We start from the raw sequence: 19,855 nt of genomic DNA, 5'->3' as shown, positions 1-19,855 counted from the left end.
TTTGGTTGTTAGCCCCGTCGTAAAAGACTTTTGCGACGGGATTTTTGACCCGTCGTGATTAGGTTGTCGTTAAAGATACAAATTCTTGTAGTGTTAGTACGTACTTTTATTTGACACTTAAATAACGCCACGAGTAAAAAGAACACGCGGAGTTTTCGTTAATGCAAACATCTAAGAGGGGAAAGTCTATACCCGGCCTCTGGGGAAGAAAAGGAGGCGGAGGGAAGTCATTCTAGACACTTATAAGCATAAAGATACACTTTATCTGATTTAAAATAGTTGTAACACTTTGTTTTTGTATTATTCACATAATCTATTTTGTTTATTTTTAGTGATCTAACATATATATGCATGTGATACCTTATTAGATTCGTGTGATACCTTGCGAAATTTATTTTTTATAATTTTTACTTATCGGTAACTAAATATATTAATTGATCCCATTTCACACTTGCCAATGCATAATTGACCGTTAATATCTTTAATTATCTATTACTTTGTATTTATATGCTTGTAAAAAAAGAGTTAATATAGGAATAGTGCATAAAGTCGATGGAGGAATTATATACCCGAAATAAGGTAAAAAAATATATTACTTAAAAAAATGTCAGAAGTGGGATTTGAACCCACGCCCTCTTACGAAGACCAGAACTTGAGTCTGGCGCCTTAGACCACTCGGCCATCCTGACTGATGTGTTATCTTGTGTATGCAATTTGTAATTAAAACTGCTAATCCAATACAAAGATCAGTTTCCGTGGTCCCCTAACTTAATTAGTTGGGCCATCTTTCTTCTTAATACCGAAATAATAATCTGTGGGACTCTAATAACAAATTAAATGTGTGTTTTTTTTTCTCCCAACAATCTTTAGATAAAATATTTGAGTTTCAAAAATGAAATCGGCATAGAAATTAAGAATTGGAGGGGGGAAGGTCTTATAAAAGGTTTTTGGTCTCTAAGGAAGGCTCGCCGATGATAATAATTTAACAATATATATTTTTTTTTTTGATGGATTTTTTTTTTTTTTTTTTTTGGACGGGGAAGAACAAATTCATTAATAATCAGCCATACGGCATCTACAATGATAAAATAGATATGTATACCACAGATTCAAAGAAAATACATAACTGTTACAATTAAAACAATTACTATTCTGCATCCTAAAGCACATCTCGTACTCCACCGCTTCTAGCTTAACGCGAGCATTGATTTTCGATGTTTTCGCATCTTTCCAAGTAGAGCCCTTCACAATTTGCGCACGAATTGTTTTGATCGACGAGTTGATGATAAACCCTAAACCTGTATGAATCCAAATCTCCTTCCCAATTATTGAAACCCTAAAAAATTCCCATACATGTATGAGAATCAAGAACCTAGAAAACTCTAGGAAAAACCCAAATAAATTGGGAACAACCCAAGAATAAATTGGGAACAAAACTAAAACAAGACAAACCATAAAGAAAAACAATGAAACACAAGAAGAAGGGTCGGAAATAGTCTAATTTCCGAAGAAATTAGACTGTTTCCGGCCTAAGCGGCAAAAAAAAAAAAAAACTAAAACCCTAAAAGATGACAGAGAAGAGAGAAAAAGGAGAGAGAGAGAGAGGGCGTCTATACTGCAACCCAAACTTAATATGCCCAAAAATAATGCCTTAATTCGGTCAAGTCCCTTACTGCAACGCCCCATCACGGGGATCTCGTTGTCCGGAAGGTCCAAGGCGACACCCCTGGTTTAGGGGTTCGGGGAAGCAACGTGGTCCTCGATGGGGGTTCGAAGGCAACGACCCCGAACTTTACGGTATATGTTAGTCTGGACGACTGGACTATATAGGGTTATCTGTTTTTTGCCTATATTCTGGGCTTTTTCGCATCTGTCTAGAGATAATATATAAACTCTCAAGGTCACAAGCTAGTTGTATTATGTACTCTGCATTCCTCAAGATCAATAAAACTTTCCTCTCTATTTACGTTATTTAATCTTTCTTTGCATCCGTTATAACAACGTATAATGGTTGAACAAGCTGCAATGGCTATCCTCTCGCAACTCTAGCTAAAAATTAAGTACTTATAAAAAATTTGAGTTAAAACGAAAAACAAAACCTTTTGACTAATTTAAAGTATATTAAAAAACGATTTGCGCTACATTAACAACAATTAATTAATCGTACTCAACTTGTACTTCGTACTACGTATTAGATAATTTAGGTAGCAAAGTGTATGTTCGTTCATTCATGCATTACCTAAATAATCACTATATGAGTTCCCTACAAGAAGTCACGAGTTTATGTACTTCTGATATTTTTAGATATTTATAAATAAATTTAGATATTATAAAGAAATTTAGATATTTTAGCAATACTTTAATTTTTTGCTAATATGAGCCATAATCCTTCAACAAATCTTGAAATATAGCCACTTAATTACAAAGAATATTTAACAACGTTCCTGAATCATTCCAAAAGTTCGCTACATATATGGTGGTTTCGCACTTTTGCCAGCTACTACTTGCCTAAATTACAATAATACCCCAATCAAGTAACTTCACTCAAAAGCAAGTTCAGTTTAAGTTCACTACAAATTTCAAGCTTTAATTTCAACTCTTCTTTTTGGCATCTAGAATTCTTGCCATCGTTAAACAATGCAAGTTAATTGCATATGTATCTTTAACGACAATCTATTTACGACGGGTGAAAAATCCCGTCGTAAAAGCCTTTTGCGACGGGGCTAACAACCAAACAATGACGGGTTTATGACGGATTTACGACGGGATTCCTATTAATGACGGCCCCCTTTTATGACGGGTTCGCGACAGGAAATCGCGTCGTTAATCGACGATTATTGGTCTTTCGCGATGGGATTTCCCGTCGTTAATAGTACAATTTCTTGTAGTGTGAATTGAATAAACTTATGTAGTTATAAATATGTTACAGAGTATTAGGTCGAACTGGTCTATAGGTTATAGCACATTACGTACTGGTCAGTATGGACACGAAATAGCATGGTACTATAATAGAGAAAAAAATTACGAGTATAATTTTTATTTTGTTATTAGAAACCCTTACTCGGCTCCCTACTCATAATTCATGATATAAATCCAACTCAATATAAGTCTTATAATTATTTAGCACAAGTTAATTTGAAACCCTAAAAGGCCAAATAAAAGTAGGTGAAATTGCAAATAGGGAAATGAATTGTTAGCAATATCGGAGTAGATTAAAACTACGTGTAGCAATCTAAATTGTTTTCATATAAGTTTGAAAATGTTGAAGTAAAATTTGATGTGCTGTCAGCCGCTGTGAAATCAATAATTCATGAGAAAATCAATAAAATTATCGCGATCATAGTCATCATCTTTTTATTTTATTAATTAAAAAATATCGACAATATTTAACACCAAGTTATTAATTTACTCCGTAATCTAGCTTGTTTAGGCATTAAATTATTCGATAGTGAAGTTTCTTTCTAATTTTAACATTACGTACGTCAATCAACATCAAACTCATTCAATTTGTACGCATTAGAGAAAATAAAGCAAATTATATTATTTAAACCCAAAATGGATTTGCTTTTGTGAGATTGTGGGCGAAGATTGGTGAAGATCTTGCTTAACTTGTGAGATTTAGTTAACTTTTTTTGTAAATTATATTTTAATTAGTGGGAAAATTCCACTAATTAAAGTTGCATGCGACACCAATTAATCTAATTAATGGAAAGAAATCCGAGAAATTAGGCAAAATGGACTTTAATGATCGAGTACCCTTTGGAGTGAAATATTGTGACAATTAATTTGGGTTAGGGGACATATGTCTTCCTTTTGAACTAATCTTTGGCTTAATGTCTTCTTAATGTTGTGACAATTAACTACGTAGTACTTACATCATTTACTTATAGTCTACTCCCTCCGATCCGTCTCTTTTTGTTTTTTACGTTCTTCTTTCTGGGTATTTCAAAATGTTCTTTACATTTCTTTTTATATTATCACATAAATAACTTATATTCTATCAAAATTTGTGTCCAATTATTATTTTAACCAATTAAATTTATTGGGTCATTTAATCTCTCACACTTTTCCATTGGGACATTAAAAAAATTTCATTTCCCAATATCAGAATTTTGATAAAAGTGAAAACATTATAAATAAACGTAATGTATCTTGTTTAAATAAAAAAATTGAGGAATCTCGATGCAAATTAATTATTCGTTAAAACGCGTGAAAAATACAAAACGTAAAAAACAAAAAGAGACGGAGGGAGTAATTAATACGAAGTAGTCCGTACGTATAGTAGTACTACTAATTAATCATTGTTTATACACCAAACTTGGTTTATTGAGTTTATTATATGTACATTTTGGTTAAATTTATTATATAACAATTGTCTCTTATAGTGGTCAATATTGTCCGGTGATAGCAAATGTAAGACACTTAGTTAGTATGTTAATTGATCTTGTAGTAGTCCGCATGCAGTTATCGTTGATTATATCGTGCAAAATGATTGCTTAGGTATTCCCCTTATACGTAGCGTTTTCTAAGTTATTTTTCCTTAACTTATTAAAAAAAATTATGGTCAATATTGTAAATATATATTACTTGGAATATCAACTTGTACGGGTGTGCTACCAGGATGCCGGTATCAACCCTTTCCAGTAAGGATTTACAGGCAAAATATTCCTACCAGCAGTCTTATTTCTTACCAGCATTCCTAAGAAGCTGGTAGGAGGACGGCACGTGGGAAACCAAGGAGTCAACGGGTCGCTATCAATCGGGTAGGACCCTTATTAATCCGTACACCCGACCCGCGCCTATATATATGGGCATCATTTATTACAAAAGGTACGCAAACACAATCATTTCCACTAAACCCAAAATACTTATTACTCATCATACCTGACTTTAGCATCGGAGGGGGGATCCTCGAATCACCCTCGAGGCTAGTTCATCTTTGTTATCTGCGCAGGATATCATCAGGATAACAGCAACACTCGACCAGCAAGACATCTCCAACCGTTCCCAAATCTTACCGGAACACAACTTTTAGAAAAATCTCACTAACTAGGTTAGGACACTTACATTAAAATTTAATTAAGTGAAACAACACAAACAGTTTCCATTTTAATATAGTTGAAACTTGAAATTCCAAATTTGATTTTTGCATTATTATGAATAAAATTTAACCCGCAATCACTTTAATTTAGAAAGGGGCCATCGTCGTTTTACCTTAAAAAATATAGTTCATCCGTTACTTAAATATTGCATCATGGTTGATTTTACTTCCTCCGTATTTATTTAAGGAATACACTTAGCCGGGCACCATGTCATTTTAAGAAAAATAATTAAATGAAATAAAGTAATAAAAAAGTGGGGTTGGGTATATATTTTAATAATTAAAAACAAGTGGGAACCATGTCATTTTATGGGGTGGGGAGTGGGGTGTAGTTATGAAATTATTTGTTTAATAAGATGGTGGGACATAAGATATATTAGATAGATTATTTAATTAGATGATGTGGTTGATATATAAGTTACTAAAAATGACAAGTGTATCTCTTAAATAAATACGGCCGGAAAAGACAAGTGTATCCCTTAAATAAATACGAAGGGAGTACTCCTCTAAAACGTTACGTTGACTTTTAATTCTCAAATTGTGTATAAGTAAAAGTTATAAAAATTGATATTTAAAAAATATATATCGATACGAATTGAATTAACATGACCCACATGACTACAAATTTTCTTACATATGAATCATGGAAAATGGCCAAAAAGTCGTAGTATGAGCAGTGTAAAAAACAAAATGGTGTGATATTTAAGGAACGGAGAAAGTACATACGAAGTATATATACTTTCTCAATTCATGTTCCATAATGATATTCTACTATCTATTTTTCATGTTTGTCAATGCACATTTTATATCATTTTTGAATATGTTTTTCTTATACATTGGAAAAAAATTATACTCCGTAATATTTTTCTCAATTGTTAAAAATATTATAATTCTAAATTGGACCATTATTATGGAACGTATGGAATAATTATAAGTATATTGTATTTTTTATTTTATTTTTTTCCATGCTATGTTTTACTATTAGTCTTGCATGGTTGTGTTCAACCGTTGAAGTGACTTTATTTTCCGGCTCTTTGCCTATTCTTTTCCCAAACTCAAAAGCTTTTTGCATGTTTTTTGACCGTTCTTTTTTACCAATACTTGGTTGCTAAGGCAAATTCATTCCTCCTTTCTTTAGAAATTGACCAAGTTTTTTTTGTTGTCCGGCCCATTGAATACAAATCCTGTTTTCCCCTCCTAGCTTGCTTCTCATTTTAGTGTCCCTCCTTGGTTCTTTTTTCATGACATTTTCCCTCTTTGCTATTTTCATGCTACTTTATTCACATTTTTAGTTACAATAGACACATTAAACACATGATAATATTTTTAAGTTCATTCATCACCCACATTTTTTTTTACGCAAACCGACGAAAACTATATACTATTTAGAAATTAGAGTACGGAAACAAACAACCTCACGACAGGAGGTCAACTTCCAAAGAAAACCATACCCGCCCATAATTCCAAAAACTAACCTCCATCGTACCAAAAACTTGACAAAAGAGGCAAAACCTAGAACCCCGCACCGCATTGAAAAACACCCCAGTGCTACTTTAGTCATTACAAGCTATATATATACAAACTAGCATACTCCCTCTGTCCCTTAATACTCGCGCACCATTTTGACTTTTTGCACTATTCACATCATTCACTTTGATCCCATATTTTATTTATAGTATACGAAAACAAATGTTAGTATACAATATATTGTTGGCTTCATCTTAATATATATTTTCAAAATATTAATATTTTTATACGTTTTTATAATATATAGTTAAAGATATGTGTGGTCAAAATTGTGCATTGTCAAGCGTGTCCAGTCAAAACGGTGCGAGTATTAATATACCCAAAAGTATGGAGAAGCCAAATCATCAACATCAACACTTGTGAAACCATATGACACGACAACAAGAAGTCAACAAACCTTCGATTGTTGGTAACCTCACCCACAACTGCATATACTGTAGTAGTTTACCTTATTAAGCCTTGTTCTTTTGGACTTATCAGTCCTTTTAATTTCAGAATGATTCATTTCATTTAGTTCAGGAGCATTTAGTTTATCTCAATTTAGTTTTAGAGCATTCAGTTCATTTCAATTTAGGAGTATTCAATCCAGTTCAGTTCAGAAAATTTTTGTGCAAAAAAATAAGGTCTTACTAGTCTAAGAGAACAAACAGACGTACATTTTTTTAATTAATTTTTTGTATAGAAAGGCTTATGGGTGATGTACGTACTTCGTTGATAAGATTCGACATCAAGTCTTGATAGTACCACTCTCGTAACTTTAATCAACCAAGCTAGCTGGAATTCGACACACTATGCACATTAAAACTAGTGTACTATAAGTCCTAACAAAATCATTGAATTACACGTATATAACCACGGAGCGCAACATAATACTTTGTAACGAAGGATTTGCTTTGTATAATACTTCTTCCGTCTTTTAATACTCGCAACGTTTGGAGTTTTGCCACTATTCATATAATCTACTTTGACTATTCTTAGTGCTTTTTATATAAGATAAAACATAGTAATGTGGGATCTTGTTAGATTCGTCTCAATGTGTACTTTCAAAATATTAACTTTTTATAATTTTTGCATAAAGAGAATTTAAGATATAAATAATCAAAGTTGTACATTGACATGCGTGAAACTAACAAACGTTGCGAGTATTAAAAGACGGAGGAAGTACGACTTATGTTATGTGTCAATGTTCTTAGAACTACGTACCGAAAATGCTAATGATTTCTCTTTAAAAATTAAAGCTTATATAACATATTATAATTACAAATGCAATCATTGACTATCGAGGTTATAGTCAAACTATCTTTCCGCAACATTGTTCACTTCCACCAATTATATTTTGACATTCAATTTACGTGTGTTCCTTTCCTTTTCTTACAAATTAAATTTTAATTAATAAGTTGAACTTATATATAAAGCAAAAGATTAAGCACATTAAGGAACCACAAATTAAATAAACAAATTTTATTTTTGGGTTTTCTTCATCTTAATAAAAAGGTTTTGTTTCATGTTTTACGAGTTAAAATTTTCGATTTTTTAATTTTTATTTACTTTTATTATGATGATAGTGAGGTGCACTTCAATTAAACCGGTTTACTAGCTAACTAATTAAAGGTTTGTAAGCCATTATATAAAATAGTAATGCACTAACGTTTTAATCAAATCATTTGAGGTAATTAACCTAACTAATAAAAAACTTCCTAATTTAATCTTATCACGGCAAACACTTTCTCAACAAAGGTAAATAAGTCGCATCAATGAATAAAAACAATGCTATGCTCATACTATATACTACCTCCGTTCCTAAATGATCTTTACGATTACTATTTGCACGGTAATTAAGGAATTTTGGTGAACATGTGATGGTGGGGTAACAAATGGAAAATGAGTGGCTATAAATTGTCCAACAATGTGAGTGGGTGGAAACTAATATTAAAGTATTGTGAGTGGGTAAATTATGGTGGGCCAAATAAGAGTAAAAATGGAATAAAGTAGGAGTGTAAAGAACTTTCAGGAACGGACTAAAACGGAAAGCGTAAAGAACTTTTAGGAACAGAGGTAGTAATTGGTATTATGTATACTGTCGGGGAAATAACAAAGATTAGAAATTAGTACGGAGTATATGCATTTCTTTTCTAATTTCAAAGTATTATCAATTTAACAGGTCAAGGTCGTACCCAATGCACAAGCCTCCAATATACTTCATCCGTTCCACAATAGATGCATCATTTCTCATTTGCGCATTATTCATCAATCAACTTTGACAATATTTCTTTCGCTGTTGTGTAAGAAAAAACATAGTCAAATGAGATCTTGTTAAATTCGTATTAATGCAAAGATTTCAAAAATCAACCTTTTATAATTCTTACTTATACGCATTTAGAGATATTAATGTTCAAATAAGCGCGTTGGCATACGTGCAATGAGAAATGATGCATCTATTGTGGAATGGAGGAAGTACTATAACAAAAATGTCCAAAACGCAACATTATATCCTCATTTACTTAAAGTTTAGAGGCTATTTACAGGGATATGATTGAACTTGTGACCTAGTGAATAGCAAAATACCTAGACAAATACTTAATCATATCGCATAAAGACACGACCTTCACCAATTTAATTAATTGGTCAACTGGAGTGTATTTCAACTTATATAGAATGGAAAGGAGAAAATGAGAAATTTGATGAGAACGATGAGTAGGGGGTCAGTGGCGGACCTTAAACGGTTTTACGAGGGGGGCCGGTAGAAAAAAATTAAACAATATACTGTGTAATTATACAATTATACACAAATTTAGGGTGTACCGTAACTAAAAACATTCTACAAAAAAATTCGGCCGGGGGGGCCAGGCCCACCCCAGCCACAACAAAGATCCGCCCCTGTAGGGGGTGGCAAGTAGGGTCAATGAGTCAGGTTCGGGTTTAGTTTCCGGTTGATTTTGGGTTGTGTCAAAAAATGTCAGAAATATTGTAAAACTTAATATTACAATAAAATATGATAAATGTGTCAAATCAGTCCGATTTCAGATCATTCGGGTTCGGTTCAGATCGAGTTAGGGTTTTCTCTCAGTAACTTGAGGTCGGTTCGAGTCGAATTATCGGGTCGGATCTTAGGGTTTAGGGTATTGCAAAAACTATATTATTGGACCTTTTGAATTCGTGTTGGTAAAGAAACACTAGAACAAGGTACGTGCCACAATGAGGGAAGTAAATGTGGTTAATTGCTTCCAAGTAACAAAAAGTCTTAATTAGGAGGCTGCTGTTAACCACTTGGAGTGGTGAGCCAAAGTGAAAAACACAACTTTTATACTTTAAAGCAGACTTTACAAAAAGATGGGTTGCTTTGGGCCTATAGACTAGTACTACGTACAAGTGTACAACTGTACAACTGTACAATATAATAACACTTATTTCCTCCGTTTTACAATAGATGCATCATTTCTCATTTGTGCACTATTCATCAATCAACTTTGACAACTTTTCTTTCACTGTTGTTTAAGAAAAAACATAGTCAAATGAGATCTTGTTAAATTCGTATTAATGCAAGGATTCCAAATATCAATTTTTTATAATTTTTAGGAAATTTTGTGAAACACTACCTTTAAGTTTGGTGGTTTTGTGAATTGCTACCTTATAAAAACTTTTTTTTAATTTAACTACCTTATAAGTTTGGTTTGTTTGACTAACACTACCATTTGACGTTTTTCGTTAATGTTTTCCGTCCTGTATTTCTTCTATTCTTTTAAATATCTCTGTTCATTTGTCATTTTGTGCATTTGCCATATTAAATAACCGTTGTAGTGGAGTCCAAAGACGTAAAACATTAACAAAAAAGGGCAAATGGTAGTGTTAGTCAAACAAACCAAACTTATAAGGTAATAAAATATAATTTCCTTTTTAAAAGGTAGCAATTCACAAAACCACCAAATTTAAAGGTAGTGTTTCACTAAATTTCCTAATTTTTACTTACACGTATTTAGAGATATTAATGTTCAAATAAGCGCGTTGGCATACGTGCAATGAGAAATGATGCATCTATTGTAGAACGGAAGAAGTACATATTAAGCGCAAGTTCACTTTAACACTGGTGATTTTGAATGCGGAGTAGCATAAAAGGTTGTTCGATCTAGTTAGGTACATTTAGATAGGGCGGTAAGTAATTAGCCCGATTCGATAGACATTCAACAGAAATTGAAGTGACTCGAAAAAAAATTACACATTCAATCCGCATGGACATAATGACCCTGCACAAAATATTATTTGATTAGACCCTAACAGATATAACCGATTTTTTAAATCACGATTGCTTCACACTTTGTAAATGATCTTGGCAATAGAAAAAATAGAGTTTTGATGAACCTCGACCTTATATAAATGATCATCTTGTGAAAAACATGATGGTGAATTTTTGTTGAAATTCTTAAACAAGAGTGTAAAAAGTTAAGTAATCTAACAAAGTATATATATACACGTACATCATGAATTAACTTTTATTATTGTTTATTTAAAATAAAAATAAAAAATAACAATCTGATTTTGGGCACTCTATAAATTGATTTTGGCACACAGTACAGCTTCATATAGTAGCTAGAGTCCACACCTTTTTTCTCTTACAATAAACGAGTCAAAATCATTTTTTCGAGTTTTGCCAGGTAAAAAAAGTCGCAGCGTGTCCACAAACTACAAATGCAGCCAAACAAGGCTTAAGCCATTAAAGTAGCTTAGTTAGAGGACTTAAAGTTTTTTTTTTTTCATATTAAAGGGTGCTTTAATCGTTTTCCTACTTTAGGGCCTCACAAAGTAACTAATAATTTATATTTCACGTGTGTAACGTTAATATCAAAGGGGGAAAAAATTAAATATAAAGGAGAAGAACTTTAAGTACTTTAGCCAAACATACCTTATATAATTGTAGTAGGGGCCGGGCCGAAGGAGTACTCCATATTGCAACATTTTTGTGGCAATCTATGAATCTAATAATATAGTCACTAGATTGTGGTGTTAGATTTTTACATGGTTTCATGTATTATTAATTTGATGGTGTACATAGATGGGTTTTAAGATTGGGCGTCCATGAGGTGGTATGTACCGTGCGTTCGCGCCTGTTATTTGTTTATTAAAGGTAGGTAGCTTTATCAGAAGAAAAAAGAAGAAAAAAAAAGGGATGCTTGTTTATAAGCCTACAATATAATTTATTTATTTTTGTGAAAAATACAATATAAAAGTTACAGAGTACAACATTATTGTAAGCAAACACTAGGTTAAAGGAGTTCCACTTTTATTTTTCCCTTTTAATCAAAACGGTAGATTTTTTAAATGTGTGTGTCATGTGCATATATTGAAGGGCAAGAGCGAGTTTTTAATTAAGTCCACTATCAGAGATGGGTGAAACCTTTATCCAAAGTCAAGCCTAAGATATGAAGGAAATTATACACTCAATTCTACTACTCTGTTATGCAAAAATGCAAACAATCGATGACACCTTACCATGTAAGGTAAAAATTGTGCTTTTGAGGTATTGCCCTTGGGGGATGACCAATCTTTTAGGATTGGAGACTATGTTCATATACGTAGGGGTGTCAAATCGGGTTATCGTTCGGTTACATATCGGGTATAATCGGTTCGGGTATAATAGGATAATGTAGTTGTGCGGGGCCATTATGCTTATGCAGATTGAATGCGAGAGTTTTGTTTTTCGGGTTACTTCGGGTTTTTTTCAGAAATCGATTGGATCGGGTCAGTTTTTGACAACCCTACTTGATATGCGAGTGCTAGCTTGATATTTAACAGGCTTTTGTCCAGCCCAGCCCAAATAATACTTCTTTACTGCAGCCCAAAGTAAAAGCTAACTAGCCAAGTCCACTAAACCTCAGACCTCATAAAAGTAAGGTTTGAGTCTACTATAACTTGAAACTAAAAATAAGGCTTATCTTAGGAACACTTGGACCAAAACCCAAATAAAGGGCCTGTATAATTATGACCCTTTAACTTATGATCTAACTTATGTTTTGTTATGTTCAATTACCTTATTTTCACAATTTCACTTATATCAGTAAATAAGTTTGGATAAACTCAGTTAAAATAATGACTATCTTAATAAGAACTCAAATAAAGGGCCGGGTTTCGTTATTAGATATCATCTTGGTATCCTTTTAATTTTGAGGGTGCGAATTCAAATTTAGGATCCAATTCAGAGATCTTGTTCGCATTCCGAGAACGTATCAAAGGAGCACAATTTCTTGGGGTCAAACACCTCACTGTCGAAACTTGAAAGCGCTATCTTTGCGTCATCAACGCTATCTTTGCGTCATCAACGCTATCAAGCGGAAGTGGAATGTCCCTTGGGCAATTTTCAACATTATTGCCGATATAGAGAAAGATATTTCGAAGTTCAAGCCAGTATCTTTTCAATACCATTTCCGAGAGTTATATCAGGCAGCAAAGTTTATGACTAATTAAGATTATAACTCATAATCATGCATGCTTCTATAACTTTTTTCCCTCCCTTAATACTTTACTCCAAAGCCTTTTCCCGCCTTAATCTTAATCCCGCCATCCACTACCCTTCTCCATCGACGGTCCATATTTTATCTAAACAATTTATTTTTTTAATTTTAATGCGAAACTATTTCTCAGTAAATTACAAATAGTCGTTTTTACAATTATTTTTCGAGCTAAACTTTTTCTCTTCCTCTTTCTCTCTCCACAACTCTTGCGGAGTACGTCTCCAGAAATCCCCAAATTTCCCCACTATTCTCTACAAACCCTAGCTTTTTTTCTTCAATTTCAGCCCCCAAATTCGCCATTTTGCTACTGGAGATTTCAATTGACATCGATTTTCGACTGATCGAGCTAGAGTATTCACCGGCATTTCTATTTTCCGACTGTCTCCGCCGTCATCGGCGCTGTGGATCGTCGGGATTTTCTGTATTCCGGCGGATTTTGGTTGTTTAGGTACTCAAATTTCAGATTTGTTGCTGGATTGAAATTTTGTTGTAGCAGAGAGTGAGACTTAGTGAGAGAAGGTGAGCTATTAGAGATAGACAAACTAAGGCTCAGATTCGCCTTCACCGCGTCGTGGTAGAGTTAGCGGAGGCGGCAGTGTATAAGGCCGGTTGCAGGGAGAACTAGAGAAAGGAGCAGTAATTTGTGGTGAATCCGGTGTTAGCTGCGGCAGTCTTTGAAGCACCGGTGTTAGTTGTTGGTGTTTGTTGTTGTTGTGGGTGGTGGTGGTAGTTTAGGGTTAGAAGAGATAATGGGGGTGTTTGATAGCGAGGGAAGGGGCAGTGAGCATGAAAATTGTACCGATTCTGTGCCCAAACAGGTATACATTTCTAGTCCTCTTTTTTTATTTATGTAATGAAAGATTTGATATTTGACTGATGAACCATTGTATGGTTTTTTGTTTTTTTGGTGTGTCATGAAACTAAACTTGGTTTGCATTTATCTATAAAATGGTTGCTTGGGTTCATTCTACCATAATTGGGGATTTCTTAGATTACATGTGCCATCTGATTACTGGTTATGCTTAAAGATTTCCCTGTTTTAAACCATATATGATAACTGATATATGGAGTATCAATTATGATTTCGGCCAGAATTTGAAGTAAGTGAAGGCGGAAAATTGGTCACCCTATAACTGTATATAGGAACTTCTTATAGACAGATGTTGCTTATCACTAATTGGAGTTTCAGGCAGCATGAGCTGTTGGAGTTGGATTCTATGTAGCAGACTACATTTGCAGTCTGTTATTTTCCTGTATATCATTATTATCAATGCTACTCAAATGCAACTTTTTCCAGTTGATGTTAAGGGTTTCCCTTCGCTGGTGTTTCCAAATTTAGAATCATCCTGACGTGGTTTATGTCTTTTGTACAGGTTCAGGTTGGTGGCTCACCAATGTACAAGGTTGAAAAAAAGCTGGGAAAGGGAGGGTTTGGTCAAGTTTATGTTGGTCGCCGAGTCTCTGGGCTTGCAAGCGTGAAGAAAGGCCCTGGTGCTGTTGAAGTATGCTGTCTATTCTATATATTCCATGCTTCTTAATTGGTCATCTCTATAAAACAGTAATATTAAATTTGGTTTGTAGGTAGCCTTGAAGTTTGAGCGTAAAAGTAGCAAAGGGTGTAGCAATGGTCCTCCGTTTGAGTGGCAGGTTTACAAGTATGTATTGTGTGTGTTCCTGTTATTTTTTTCTTTCGCAGTTAAATTTTTGTATTTTTTGGGTGGCTGAGTTTTATCATGCTTTATTTGTTAAACAGTAAACTGAGTGGAATTCAGGGTGTACCACGAGTACATTACAAGGGATCTCAAGGAGACTACTACATTATGGTGTGTTTATTGGTTCTACTTGCAAGTTTACATCATTTGTTTGCATTGTAATTTCGAGATCAATGATGGTTATCTTACGGTATTATCAGGTCATGGATATGCTTGGACCTAGTCTATTTGATACTTGGAAAAATGAGAGCCAACTGTGAGACTTAATTCTCGTTATTTTGTCTGTATTAAGTTGTGTTTCTCTCAAAATATTTTCTTGATTTGTTGCGTTGGATTGTAGAGTGTCGATTGACATGGCTGCTTGCATTGCGGTTGAAGCAATTTCTATATTGAAAAACATACACAGTAAAGGGTAAGCATCTTAGCAACTCTTATTCATTTGGGTTTTTGTTCTTCATAGTGTATGTTTGTTTTCTTCTCTGTGATTGGTGGCATGATAAGAATTTTCTTTCTGGATATAGTGGGTGAGTTTTGATCATAATGCTATTTAATTTGTCATAAGTTAAACCTTATTCTTTACCTTACATAGTATGTTTCTTGCTTCATACTTTTACCCTCCTTTTTTGTTTGCTTGTTCTCCTATGCATCTTTCTGATTTATGTGTATTACATCACTTAGAAGTTGTTGAACCCGTCGCCATTGCATACTACAATAAATTTACAAAATCGGTTTATGTATGCGGGGTTCTTTTTTACACTGTATAAGCTGCTTTCTGGTTTTGTCTTGGAACTCTTTTTTGTACGCGATGCTTCGGCCTTTTTGTATTTGTGATATAGTAATGAAATTCAATGTGATCTTGGAGTATTGTTCTGAGCTTTAATTTTCTACTCTGGCTGACAGTTATGTCCATGGAGACGTGAAGCCTGAAAACTTTCTGATGGGTCCTCCTGGAACACCTGATGAGAAGAAGTTATTCCTTGCAGATCTCGGTTTAGGTAACTTATATTGCTATTTGCTATGAATCATATGGTTCATTGTTCTGTGCTCTTTTTGTTTCATTTATATCTGACACTTTGGTGTTCTATCTGATGTAGCAACAAAATGGCAAGATTCTAAAGGTGCGCATGTAGGGTATGACCAGAAGCCAGATGCGTTTAGGTAAAAAGCTTGATTTTCTGTATAAATGTCAATAACTCACTCAATTTCCATTCTCTTAAGTTTAATTGTCCTGCTTTAACCTTACAGGGGAACAGTTCGATATGCTAGTGTCCATGCTCATTTAGGGAGAACTAGCAGCAGAAGAGATGATCTAGAATCTCTGGCTTATACCCTTATTTTTCTCATTCGTGGTTGCCTCCCGTGGCAAGGTTATCAGGTCTGGATTGTCAGAGTAACATTTATATTTTTGTAATTCCTTGGCAACTTTGTAATCAGCTATATTTCATCTCAGGGAGACAATAAAGGTTTTCTTGTTTGCAAGAAGAAAATGGCAACGTCTCTGGAATGGCTGTGTACCTCATGTCCAGAGCCTTTCAAAGAATTTCTTGAGCATATAGTGAATTTGAAGTTTGACGAGGACCCTGATTATGCAAAATATATTTCCCTCTTCGATGAGATTGTTGGTCCAAATCCTGATGCAAGGCCAGTAAATATTGATGGTGCACAGAAGGTATCTTTTTAATCCTTCTCACTGGGCTTGTCATCCTACAAATGGCCAGATTATTTTTACTGTAATTTTTACTTTGAGGCTTTAGTGTCAGGTTGGTAAAAAAAGAGGTCGGCTCACTATAGACAATGAGGACAAGGATGAAGATGAAGATGGACAGGTAAAAAAGAAAGTCCGGTTGGGGATGTCTGCAGTTCAATGGATCACTGTCTATGATGCTCGACGTCCGATGAAGCAAAGGTATATTAGTGCACTTGACATTATGGCCTTATGGATATGCTTTTCACTTCGTGAATTACTTTTTCTTTTCTTGCCCCAGTCAATGAATGTGTGCAAGCTTAATTGATTCTATTAGTTTCTTTTGGAATTAGATGTTGTCTTTGAAGATTTATCTTTCATTTGTCCGTGTTGGACCTTAATTATTTCATGTACACAGCCACACAGATGTTTTCCTTTTCTATGACTATTGTAATTCTATTTGAATGGTCATTTTGAATACAACCTGTATTTTATTCCTACACACATTAGTTTGGCGCACACACACATAAGTTCTGTGTGTCTGTATCATGCACATGTTTATGTACGAGTCTTTATATAGAGGGCGAGTTTTCACAGTCATATATTTTATTGTAGGTATCACTATAATGTTACCGATACGAGGCTTGACTCACATATTGATAAAGGAATTGCCGATTCTATGTACATCACTAGTTTGGCATCTAATGATAACCTGTGGTCCCTTATTATGGATGCTGGTAGTGGTTTTACTGCTCAAGTTTATCAGCACTCTCCGTGTTTCTTCAAAAAGGTACGTGCATTTTCATCACCTATATTGACTTTAAGAGGCCTGTTAGATAAACAGGTACTGTAACTGATTTACTGTTGATATATCCTTGGAGGATTTAACATTGGTTCTTTGAAAATACAGTTTGTAGTAATAGTTGTGACTTGTGAATTATGATGTACTAACTTATTTCTATTTCCCTTGGAAAAATAACCCCTCTAAATATCTGTAACAGTGGACGACGTTCTATTATGAATACACTGGATTTCATGATGCAAGAACATTTCTCTACCTATTTTCTTTCCTTTGTTCTTCTATGTACCTTGTACTCAGTAGTTCAACATTCTAAAAGCATTCTGTTTTGGTATATACTTCCTCCGTTTCTATATAGTTGCGACACTTCCCTAAAATGAAAATGTCACAATAGTTACAAGTTTGCAACACACCTAAAATGGAAACAATTTTTATACGAAGTTACAATTTTACACCTAAGATGAAGTAAGTAATGTGATTAAAGTGGTTGTGGTCTCACTCAAGTACCACTTTCTTAAATACCGTGTAGAGGGGTATGTTGCAACAATAAAGAATCGGAGGAAGTACCTTATAACATATCTGCGTATTATGATGTAACAGCAATATATCTGAATCTGCTATTGGAAATGTGTTTCACGGTGACTTGTTTTTAGCTGCTCATTGAATTCCGTGACTTAACTTTGTGTTACTGATGGATTTTTTTATTGGTTTCGTGAAGGAATGGATAATGGAGCAGTGGGAGAGAAGTTATTATATTACTGCAGCTGCAGGAACAAGTAATGGGCACTCGTTGATTGTTATGTCAAGAGGTTTAGCCATTATACTCTTCGTTTCTCTCGAATATTATGCATTTTTTTATAATTTCATACATCTCTGATGTCATTTGCGGACTTCCAGGAGCTCCATACTCGCAACAATCGTATAAAGTCAGTGACTCATTTCCATACAAGTGGATAAATAAGAAGTGGAAAGAAGGCTTCTTTGTGACCTCCATGGCAACAGCTGGAAGTAAATGGGGAATCGTAATGTCTCGTGGCCTCTCTCGTGCTTCACTATATTCAAGCCAGGTTTTTTTGTCTTATTTTCAGCTCCATGATTTATGTTTTAGGCTCCGTTTGGTAGGGTGTAAAACGTTTTCACGGAAAACGATTTTCCCCTTTCTCAACCATTTTATGTTGTTTGGTTTGGCAAGGGATGGAAAACAGGAAAATCACTTTTCCACCTTTCTTCCTTACCTCCCTCTCCCTTTTTCCCCTCAATCTTCACCATCTTCTCCCATTTTCTTTTAAGGAACCAAACAAAAGAAAACTAGTTTGAAATTGTGTTTTCCCTTGAAAATATTTTCCCTTAAAAATATTTTCCATGGAAAATCATTTTGCACTGAAAACGTTTAACACCAAACCAAACAGAGCCTTAGTTCCGTCGCTCATTGAGTTATGCTTAGACTTATGTATTTTAAATTCAGGTTGTCGAACTAGATTTTCTCTACCCCAGTGAAGGTATTCACAGGAGATGGGAACAAGGGTACCGTATCACGGCTTCTGCAGCAACTCCTGACCAGGCTGCTTTTATTCTTAGTATTTCTAGACGAAGAATTAAGGATGAAAGTCAAGAGACTCTTCGAACATCCACCTTCCCTTCCACACACGTTAAGGTTAGATTATCTCCCTCTTCTCCTCTTCCCTTTAAAAAAAATCCAGGCCACGGAAAAATTGAACATATTTTGTTGGATTTTTACAGGAAAAATGGGCAAAAAACTTCTATATCTCTTCCGTTTGTTATGGAAGGACAGTTTCCTAATCCGAGTGATAAAAACACACTTTAATAATTGATGCTAACTGCCTAACCAGTCTCTTAAAAGAGGAGAAATTTTGACGGGATTGTAATCACGATCAAGTGAAGTTCAAGAGTATACTAATTCTTGTGAATCGACCCCTGGAAAAAAAGGGTCCTATTTTGTATAGGTTTTAGCTAGTTTATCTGTAAACACTAGTACATCATCGAATTGCATGTTGATAAGTTGTCCATTCTATTCAAAAGATGATAGTATATTCAGTAGCAAATTGCTTGTATTTTCTTGATCTTGCGCATTCACGACATGGTTGTTACGCCACTGTTAGGCCTCGATACTGTGTATTTTTCGTGCTTGGGAAATATTGGATGATATTTCCGGCCATTATGGTGGTGTAAAATGCATAATGCTACTGTTGCAAGTCTGATCTGCATCTGTATGAGTATAACCAATCCAATTTTAACCTAAAAGATTTTTAAATTGATTTTTTTAGTGCTCAAGTTGACACTAATGGGAAAAGGTTGAATAAACAGGAAAGTTTCAACCGAGCAATACTCGGCCTGGTGAAAAGGATTTTACCTTCCAACTTTTTTGGTTCGGGGTTCCAACTCGACAGGACACTTCGTATTACCGTATAAAAATACAAAAGCTTGAAGTAATGAAAATTTCAAAGTATAGGAGGCAAAAAAAAAAAAAAAAAAAAAAAAAAAAAATACAGGTTTCATTCATGTGTGCCT

At 34.4% G+C, this 19,855-nt stretch overlaps 1 protein-coding gene and 1 non-coding gene across 2 annotated transcripts; one reads left to right on the top strand and one right to left on the bottom strand.

The window, feature by feature from the left end:
- Positions 1-605: 605 nt before the first annotated feature.
- On the bottom strand, positions 606-689 carry TRNAL-CAA (transfer RNA leucine (anticodon CAA)). The gene has a single exon. It is a non-coding gene; the product is annotated as a tRNA-Leu (tRNA).
- Positions 690-13,295: 12,606 nt separating this feature from the next.
- On the top strand, positions 13,296-19,407 carry LOC110792897 (casein kinase 1-like protein HD16). The gene is made up of 16 exons (XM_021997718.2): positions 13,296-13,949; positions 14,505-14,633; positions 14,713-14,786; positions 14,885-14,954; positions 15,044-15,099; positions 15,184-15,255; positions 15,744-15,838; positions 15,938-16,001; positions 16,089-16,218; positions 16,294-16,512; positions 16,598-16,749; positions 17,143-17,317; positions 18,045-18,135; positions 18,224-18,393; positions 18,792-18,980; positions 19,067-19,407. Exons 1-16 carry the CDS (start codon positions 13,881-13,883, stop codon positions 19,124-19,126), a joined length of 1,815 nt encoding a protein of 604 aa, XP_021853410.1. The 5' UTR covers positions 13,296-13,880; the 3' UTR covers positions 19,127-19,407.
- The last annotated feature ends 448 nt before the right edge of the window (positions 19,408-19,855 follow it).

The sequence above is a fragment of the Spinacia oleracea genome, chromosome 4 (assembly GCF_020520425.1).
Source record: "Spinacia oleracea cultivar Varoflay chromosome 4, BTI_SOV_V1, whole genome shotgun sequence".
Taxonomy (NCBI): Eukaryota; Viridiplantae; Streptophyta; class Magnoliopsida; order Caryophyllales; family Amaranthaceae; genus Spinacia; species Spinacia oleracea.
This window is presented reverse-complemented; position numbering and strand designations above follow the sequence as displayed.